The 10,269-nt window shown below is 36.1% G+C and overlaps 1 protein-coding gene across 1 annotated transcript; it reads right to left on the bottom strand.

The window, feature by feature from the left end:
• Positions 1 to 574: 574 nt before the first annotated feature.
• LOC106881294 (zinc finger protein OZF) lies at positions 575 to 7,129 on the bottom strand. Its single transcript, XM_014931626.2, has 2 exons — positions 6,862 to 7,129; positions 575 to 4,422 (listed from the first exon to the last, which is right to left on the bottom strand). Exon 2 carries the CDS (start codon positions 4,018 to 4,020, stop codon positions 2,605 to 2,607), a length of 1,416 nt encoding a protein of 471 aa, XP_014787112.2. The 5' UTR covers positions 4,021 to 4,422; positions 6,862 to 7,129; the 3' UTR covers positions 575 to 2,604.
• Between the last annotated feature and the right edge of the window lie 3,140 nt (positions 7,130 to 10,269).

Raw genomic sequence — 10,269 nt, 5'->3', positions numbered from 1 at the left:
CCCTGATCAGACACACACATCAACATTTACAATCGAAACAATACCCAATCTGCCAGAATTAGAACTCTCATAGTTTTGGTGTTTTTTTTCTGTTTTTTTTTTCTACAAACTGAACAAATCTAAGAATACATGTTAGAAACAACATGCAACAATAAAACATGTTCACTATTTCTCATTCTCCATCTTTCACCTCAATCACTTCTTAACTGTGATACACATACATATGTTAAGCACACATACACCTGCATATATTTTTATGGATACACACACAGGTGAGTAGATGTGCATATACATACATATGCATATACATTCATGTGTATACATGCATATCCACATCTCTACATATATATATATACCTTTATGCACATATATGTACATATCCGAACATACATGTATGCATGCCCATATATATATACACATGTACACAGCCAGCATATATATATATATATATATATATACCATAAAGATTTATGGATGTATTAGTGAAATGCTAATGCATCTACTAAAAATTAATATAAACAGCCATATATATATATATATATATATATATATATATATACACATACACACACACACACACATATAGTTCAAATTTATAGAAAACAAAAGATGAAGACAGGTGTAGGAACAACAAGCAAATGTATTAGTTTGATGCTCGGGAAAAATGGAAAAAGTCTTTTGCAATTTGAGCCTAAGCTCTTCAACAGAAAGGAATAAGAGGGAATAGAGAGAGAATGAAAAAAACGTAGAGTAAGTGATCCAACATGGCGAATAAATACATACATACACATGAGGATGTGTTGAAAAGTTCCTGGTGTTTGGTAAAAGAAAATACAGGAGGATCTGTTAAGTAGATCCATCAACATCTGTTCTCCATGCTAGGAAGCTGGGGAGCTGTTCCAAGCTTTGTTTTGGCAGGGTTTCTACAGCTCGATGCCAACCATTTAACAGACTGTAGAGGGTACTTTCTTTGTAGCACCAACAAAAGAAAACCTCACTTAACTGGGGGTAGGGAGTATTGATGGTTTGGTGTCAGTTGATGAGAAGCTAAAAGAATAATAGAGGAAGGTGTCTTACGTAAGTTACGGGGATGTAAACAAACCAGCATCAGTCGTCAAGTGATGGTGGGGGGGGGAACAAACATATACATATTCGACGAGCTTCTTACAGTTTCCGTCTACCAAATCCACTCACAAGGCTTTTGTCAGCCCGAGGCTATAGTGGAAGACACTTGCCCAAGGTGCCACACAGTGGGACTGAACCCAGAAGCATATGGTTGGAAAGCAAGCTACTTTATTTCATTTGATTTGCCATAAAGGCAGTACACAGAGTAGCTGCGGGCTGGACGAACACATTAATGAGATGAAATGGATGGTAAATATGATGGAGAAGGCAAAAGCCGCCTGCCGGATCTTGCTTCTCTATAACTGTTCTTTTAAAATTAAATTTTCACATTGAGGCTATGAACCTCGTACATAGAAAGCCATAAATTAAGGCATTTGCCTCTTACAATTTACCACACAGCTACCCCTGTGCCTATTTGTCTATGTTTTTTTTTAATTGGATAAGTTTATCGTTTAGCTCTTAATTGCTTCTGTCACTGGACTATGACTGTGCTGGAGCACCACTTTGAAAGGTGTAGTCGAATAAATCAATCTTGGTACTTATTTTTTAAAGCCTTGTATTTATTTCATCAGGGTCTTATGCCTAATTGCTGTTATGGGGATGTAAATAAACTAACATCAGTTGTCAAGCAGTGGTGGTGGTCAAAAATCAACAGAAAGACACATACACTACAAATATATATATATACAGATACATACATAAATTCATATAATATATATATATACATGTGTGTGTGAAAGTTGATGATGAGATATATATATATATATATATATATATATATAAAAGAGTTTCTTTCGGTTATTATTGAAAAAAAACCCACTCAAAAGGTTTTGGTTTGCCTGGGGCGATAGAAGACACACATTGGAACCAAACCTGAAAGCATGTGGTTGGGAAGCAAACTTCTTACCACACAGCCACCCTGGCATGAACCATTATTCCTGTCATTGAGATGGCAGTATTTCATCCGGCTTCATCCTCATCATCATCATCATCGTTTAACGTCCGCTTTCCATGCTAGCATGGGTTGGACGATTTGACTGAGGACTGGTGAACCAGGTGGCTACACCAGGCTCCAATCTGATTACATTCTAAAATAAGTACCAGTTAAGTATTGGGGTCAATGTAATTGACTATCCCCTTCCTCCAAAATTTCAGGCCTTGCGTCTATAGTAGAAAAGGATTATTAAGGCAGCGAGCTGGCAGAATCGTAAGCATGTCAGGCGAAATCCTTAACAGTGTTTTGTTCATCTTCACAGTCTAAGTTCAAATTCTGCCAAGGTCTACTTTGACTTTCATCCTTTCAGGGTTGACAAAATAAGCGCTAGCTCAGTAGTGGTCAATGTAGACGACTACCCCCCCCCCCTGCCCCCGTTAATGTTAACTAGTATTGAAAAAAGGCATAACTACAGTTTAATGCCCCACTGACTTGTGCCTATAGTAGAAAAGGATTATTCCTTTCCTTATCCACATGCATTCAGGTTAATTTCCTTCGTCCAAACTTGTTTTGTTAAACATTGGTGTCCAGCATTTATTATTGCTAAAAATACGTTTGTGCCTGGTTAAGCTGCTTTGTTCAGAGAATGATTTACCACAAATACCACAGTGATATGGTCTGTCTTCAGTTTGAATGTGTTTGTGACAGGTTAAGTGATCTTCTTTGGAGAATAATTTATCATAGATATCAGAGCGATATGGTTTCTCTCTTGTATGAGTATGTTTGTGTCTAGTTAAATGACTATTTTTGGAGAATGATTTCCCACAGACGTCACATTGATATGGTTTCTCTCCTGTGTGAATGCGGATATGTTTAGTCAAAGTGTCATTTTTAGAGAATGATTTCCCACAGATATCACAATGAAATGGTTTGTCACCTGTATGACTACGTTTGTGGTTTGTTAAGGTACTTCCTCCAGAGAACGATTTACCACAGATATCACAGTGATATGGCTTCTCTCCAGTATGAATATACTTGTGTGTGGAGAGATTACTTTTCTGAGAGAATGACTTACCACAGACATCACAACGATATGGTTTCTCTCCCGTGTGTGTGTATTTGTGTGTAGTTAAGCTACCTGTATGAGAGAATGATTTGCCACAGATATCACAGCAATATGGTTTCTCTCCTGTATGAATGCGCTTGTGGTTGGTTAAGTGAGGTTTTTGTGAAAAGGATTGCCCACAGATATCGCAGTGATATTGTTTCTCTCCTGTATGAATGAGTACGTGTTTAGCTAAGCTACTTCCTTCAGGGAATGATTTACCACAAATATCACAGTCATATGGTTTCTGTCCAGTATGAATGCTTTTGTGTCTATTTAAGAGATTATATTGAGAGAATGATTCACCACAGATTTTACAATGATATGGTTTCTCACCTGTATGAATATATTTGTGCTTATTTAAGGTATCACTTTGAGAGAATGATTTACCACAGATGTCACATTTATATGGTTTCTGTCCTGTATGAATGTATTTGTGTATAGTCAAGGTATTATTTCGAGAGAATGATTTACCACAGACTTCACAATTATAGGGTTTGTCTCCTGTATGAATACGTTTGTGTGTAGTTAAGGCACCTGCCTGAGAGAAGGTTTTACCACAAACATCACAATGATGTGATTTCTCTCCTGTATGAACGTACTTATGTTTAGCCAAGTTGCTTCCTTCAGCAAATGACCTACCACAGACGTCACAGTGATATGGCTTCTCTCCTGTGTGAATACGTTTGTGTCTAGTTAAGTGAGTATTTTGAGAAAACGATTTACCACAGACATCACAGTGGTGTCGTTTTTCTCCTGTGTGAATATATTTGTGAGTGGTAAGGTTGCATTTTTGAGAGAATGGTTTTTGACAGATGTCACATTCATACAATAATATTCCTTTCACTTTTGACATCTCTTCAGGAAAGAAAAATGAATTCTCAATTCATTTCAGTAGAACTCTTCTTCTCTCATCACTATATATAGATATTTTCTGGATTTTTGTATCCATAGTTTTATCATTAGAAATATGTTTCCACTGTCGTTTTTCTTGATATCTGAAGATGGTGAAAATTCTTTTGTAAATTTGTTGAAATTTAATTAAAAACTAAATCATCTCTTACACGTTCCACACACTGAAACAGAGATATTTCTTTTTCAATCTCACTCAGAAGAAATAATTCATTGTAATCCACCAGGGATTTATATGAACAGGATTATATTTGTTCAGCTTAACATCTTGCCTTCATCATTAAAAGATAATAGTTATGATGAATGTAATGTTAAGAATTCTCCTCTGTGAATGTCATCTGACGTTCTGAAATAAAAGAGAAACAGAATAAGAGAGGAGAGTTGAGAAAAAGAGATTCAACTGTGAAGATTTATCTTTCAACTTTTAATAGATTTGTAAAGTATAAACCTTCTCCTGAACAACTAAAATTATGCAATCTCAAGATTGATATACACACACACACGCACACACACACACACAGAGTATATAGATGTAAGTATTTTTTAATGAGATTTTATACAAACACCTTTCAAACAGTGTAGATTACGATTACAAAGAAATTTGTAGGCAAAATTTTTGGAAGGGGACGGGGGTTTTCTGAAAATGGATATTTGAATCAAATGGCCAACATAAGTTGGAATTTTTCCCAATGTTTTTTTTTTTTTACCAAAGTCTTCAGGATGATCGGAGACATCTTTTCACAAAAAAAAAAAGACACACATTTAAAAAAATTTTTTTCACTCCTACCACCTACTCACCAACCCAATCTTAAAGAATTTTGGTCATTATTTTTTTCTCTATGCCCTTAACACCCATGAGAAAAACATTTTCAGTTTAAAGAAAAAAAAATTAATAGTTTCAGAGGAAAATGTGTGATTTAAGGGAGATCTGGCTGTTGTTTTTAGCACATCCCAAAACCTCCCTCCACATTTCTTTCTCACTCACACATCTTTTGATATTTTTCAATAGTTTTCTCCCCATAAACAAATTTTATGGAATGATGTCCCACATGTAGTCCTAACTGTGCAAAGCCTAGGGTTCATATTAATCTGTCAAATATAATGCTTATTCGTTCACGTTATTTTGAATTATTCAGGTTCAAGAGGGGTGGCCACAATATTTGCTTGTAACTTTGTAGAAACAATCCAATTATATAACCATACACTTATCAGAGTTAGTTGATATGGAAAGGAATTTGACAAGTGCTTTCTATTCAGAGGTGAATGGACATATCCAGTTTGTGGTTGCTGTGAAAAAAATGGTGACCATAAAGTGGAAGATACTGGAGAAACGTAAACTGCACTTCAATAACAGCAGGAAGTGCAGGTTGTGCCTGGCTGAGAAGAGAGCGATTTTAAAGGGTACCCAGCACCCGGATATTTACCTGAATAGCAGAAGCGAAGTGTTTAATCCTTGCCTATATGAAAGGAAGTACATCCTATCGTATCTGCACACCCCACCATGATACAACCACCAGTCTCCCAACCATGGCCTTCCACCCATGAACCCAGGCTACTTGATTCCATGCAAAAAATCATCTTGTTTTTCTTGGTGAAAATTGTACAGGTGTGGGGGTTGAAATTTCCGAGGATTCCACCCCGTCTCACCCCCTTTTCCGGACCAAAAAAAAAAGTTTTTGTGGCATATTAGGTCACCGTAATTCATTCAAAGGAAAAAAAAAATTCCAATGATTCCGGGATAGGAGAAAGTCCGGTTCCTCCCCCCCACCCACCAACCCCTTTTTTTACTGAACAAAAATAAGGGGTTTCCGGCATATCAGGTCAGGCTACTTGATTCCTTAGTGAAACTCGTGCGGGTGAAAGTATCAAAATTTACCCAGAAGACTAACCATCATAATTGACCTCTTAAATTATGTAGATATTATAATATCGACATAATCTAAGAGGTCAATTATTAGCACATCGTTAAGCTCAAATATATCATATAATGCAACAGATATACATTTGTGCTAGATTATCATTATTATTGTTTTGATTCTCGCTGTTCTGTTTGCGGTTGTTTTTTACTTGAAAACAGGAAATAACAAATCACCAAAGATTTAAAGCAGAGCCTTCTTCTCCCGTAACTCAGAGACAACACTCTTCTTAGAATGCGAGCTGTACCCAACGATGCAGTCTTCTGGATCACTTCGAGCCTTACAGCAGTTGCAATATTCTTAATATATTTCTCAAGGCTCTTGAAAACTGCTATTAAGGCTCCAGTCACCACCAGTATCACCATTACTTTCCTATCTCGTCCCGCAGTCGCTGGCATTATCATTATTATTCTAACTTAGCGGCATTTCGTCTCTGTCTTTATGTGCTTTCATGTTTTTGGAGTCGATAAAATAAAATGCTCAAGTACTGCTATCGATGTTATCGACCAAGCAAGCTCCCCCCAAAATGTCAGGCTTTGTGCCTTTAATACAAAGGATTATTATTGTTACATGCTTCTTTTTTTCCATGTCGCAACGTATATTACAGAACCTGGGTATATTTTCAGTTTCGAATATTCACTTCATTTCTGTTATATTTTACTATTTGTATTCTTATATGTTTAAAATCAGATCCGACACACTCCCACCGGTACATATAAATATACGAATTGTTTATTTTTATTATTACAGATGAATATTTTATCTTCTAGAGAAGTTTGTCTATTTGAAATTCTAGTAAATCGAAACAAACGGAATTACGTAAAATAACGCGTATACAATATAAATGTTTATATAAATATGATACTTACATCTTAATGTAGAGAAAGCTAATTAGAAAGATGTGACAATTATGTTCAAGTGGTCCAAACGTTGAATTATAGTTTTCAGGTGAACATAATAAAGAATGCTGTGTCTATTTCTTTACACAACTAATTACCAATCATGTAATATATTTCAGTGGGTTTTCTTATATCAGTTGTAAAGTGTAACAGATCAAATAATAGAAACGTGCAAAGAAACAAAAAGCAGGAAATCAACAGAATTCGGCGAAGATTTCACAATTAACGGACAAGGGGAGTTAACTCTACTTTCAACCTCATTCTAGGAAATCATTTCGGCTGCAACTTACAAAACTTTAGGGTTTAAAGGACCCTTAACCTGCAGTGAATTTGCTCATTTCTGTAGAGAAATTATTTGAGAAAGAAATCCTTTATTATTATAATTTTTTAACTATTTTACGAAATTATTTTCCTTTTATTTTTCCTGTTGATTTTAAAGGATTAAAATTATGAACGTACTATACTGTTGTCAAACTAGTTTTTAATTAACATCTTATAAATAGGATGAAAGTGTACCGAAAATTTTCAAATTTGGTACAATAATACACTTGCCCAAACTGAATTGTTGGACTTATTTCATTTTTTCCCAGAAAATGTTTTTTAAATGTTTTAGTGGTTTAAAGTCTGATCACTTTCACACGGTTGTAAAACAGGATTTGGAAGCTGTTATTTTGTGCACGTCTGCACATTTTGTCGTCAACATCCTAAAAAAAAGCACGTGTTGTAAATATTTGTAAACAACATGTGTTATGTCACATGTAAATAAATATTTATTTTAATTTAAAAGATTTATTCAAAACAATCTTATTTGGCTGTTATTTTTAGCACACCTCACAACCACCTCAATGCTCAATGACAAAAGGAAACGAGTAAACGATATTCTTTCGATTTGAATCGGCATTCAATGTGCGATTAACAACACATTACAATTTTTAACAGAAAGATTTGGAAGAATTAGAAAGTTCTCTGGTAATTTTCTCTCTTGTAAAGGCGACGAACAGAGACGTTAGCACGCCGGGCGACATGCTTAGCGGTAGTTCGTCTGCCATTGCGTTCTGACTTCAAATTCCGCCGAGGTCGACTTTGCCTTTCATCCTTTCGGGGTCGATAAATTAAGTACCAGTTACGCACTGGGGTCGATATAATCGACTTAATCCGTTTGTCTGTCCTTGTTTGTCCCCTCTGTGTGTAGCCCCTTGTGGGCAGTAAAGAAATAGGTATTTCGTCTGCTGCTACGTTCTGATTTCAAATTGTGCCGAGGTTAAAAGCAGCAATTCAAGAAAAACTTCCAGAATTGGCCAACAGGAAGGGTGTTGTTTTCCAGCATGATAATGCAAAACCTCATGTTTCTTTGGGAACCGGACAAAAATTGCTGCAGCTTGGCTGGGATGTGTTACCCCACCTTCCATATTCACCAGATATTGCTCCTTCGGATTTCCACTTATTCAGGTCTATGCAGAATAGTCTTAAATGGTAAAAAATTTCAATTCCTTGGATGACGTATAAAGATACCTTGATGAATTCTTTGCCATGAAACCACTTCAATCCTGGGAGGAGGGTATTTTCAAGTCAAAGGAAAGATGGAGACGCATTGTGCAACGAAATGGTTCATATTTGGTTGATTAAAAATGTAATGGCAAGTATTTATTGACCTTTTTCTTTCCTTTAAAAATCGGCAAGAACTTTCCGGACAACCCAATAAATTATCAGCAACATCAATGAAATGGGTGAACCCAGAGTAGAATGTGGTAGAGAGAAGTAAACAGCAACACTTTCCTGTCTAAGTGGACAGGTGTGTGTGTATGTATGTATGTATGCGTGTATGTATGTATATCTGTCTGTATACATATATGCGTGTATACACACACACACATACATACATATGTGTGTGTTTGTGTCTGCTTTTGCTTATAAGATAGTGAGTGACACTCATTTACAACCATCACACAATAAAAAAACAAAAAACAAGCAGTGTTCTTTCAATCTTTTGTGTAAACATGTCTGGCCAAAAGGAAATATCTTGTCTGGAAACAGGTGAGTATTTAACGACAGGAAAAGTATCCAGTCACAGAAATTCTACCTTGACAAATTTCATCTGATCCATGCAGGTATGGAAAAGTGGACATGATGATGATGAGTCCTTCATGATTTGATGTTTAAGCTAATTGCTAATTTCTGAGAGTCAGTATAATGTTGAACTCAATACAAATATAAAACATGATCAGCTCACAGCTCCAGTCAAACCATACAACTCATAGCAGCATGAAAGTTGGTAATAAATGATGATGAAGATGATTCAATTTGTGAATCATCACCATCAATGTTTTAATCTTCATTTTTGCATGCTGGTATGGGTTTCACATGTCTGTGATGATAAGAAATTTCCACATTTCATCATCATCAACATCATTCTAATTTAACTTTCTTCTTCCATGCTGGCATAACTTAATTTGATATGAAATAACAAGCCAGAATTCAGCACTGAGCTCCTTTGTCTGTTTTGGTATGGCTTCTACAGGTAGATGCCCTTCTAAATGCCAATCACTTTACAGTGTACTGGATGCTTATTTCATAGCACCAGTTCACATCCCCATAACTTAGCAGTCCAGCTAAAGAGACTGACAGAATAAGAACCAGAATTTAAAATCAACTGGGTTGATTTGTGACTAAACCCTGAAAGGTAGTGCCGCAACATGGTCAAATTTTTCCAAATGACAAGAGGGTGAATTAAACAATGATTACTGTAGACAGATGTGGGGGTGCATAGCTTAGTGGTTAAGATATTGCACTCATGATCATAAGAATGCAGTTTCAATTCCTAGAACAGGTGATATACTGTGTTCTTCAGTAAAACACTTCATTTCGTATTGTTGCAGTCCACTCAGCTGACAAAACTGAGTAATCCTGTGACAGATCGGGGTCCTGTTTAGGAGGAATATCTACACTACAGAATCCAGGAAACTGATCTTACAATCCTGTAGCAGTGGCTTAAAACTGGATCCCTGGACATACAGGTAAACATCACAAGCTAACCACCGTAGTTTCACGTGATCAGTCTATTAGCAAAGCAAATAGGCATGAAGAGATGGTGTGAACAGAATTTTATTGTAACATTCTAGAATATGGCTTCTGGTCCCCTATAAAAACCATTTGGCACATATTTTAGAGGTGGACAACCTAGGACAGATGACCAAGGACCTCTGTTGCTACAAAAGTAGCACAGTTGATTTCATATGTTGCCATATTAATAGCTTTCTGCAATCTCAGAGTAGCATTTCTCTTCCAGTCTGTAATTATTATTGTTCTTATAGCTCAGGAAGAACCTTTTGACTACGAATGGATGAATAGAAATTTCCCTCTCTCATATATATATATATA

Source organism: Octopus bimaculoides, chromosome 27, assembly GCF_001194135.2.
Source record: "Octopus bimaculoides isolate UCB-OBI-ISO-001 chromosome 27, ASM119413v2, whole genome shotgun sequence".
Classification (NCBI taxonomy): domain Eukaryota; kingdom Metazoa; phylum Mollusca; class Cephalopoda; order Octopoda; family Octopodidae; genus Octopus; species Octopus bimaculoides.
Note: the sequence above shows the minus strand (reverse complement) of the source record. Positions and strands in the feature narration are given on the sequence as shown.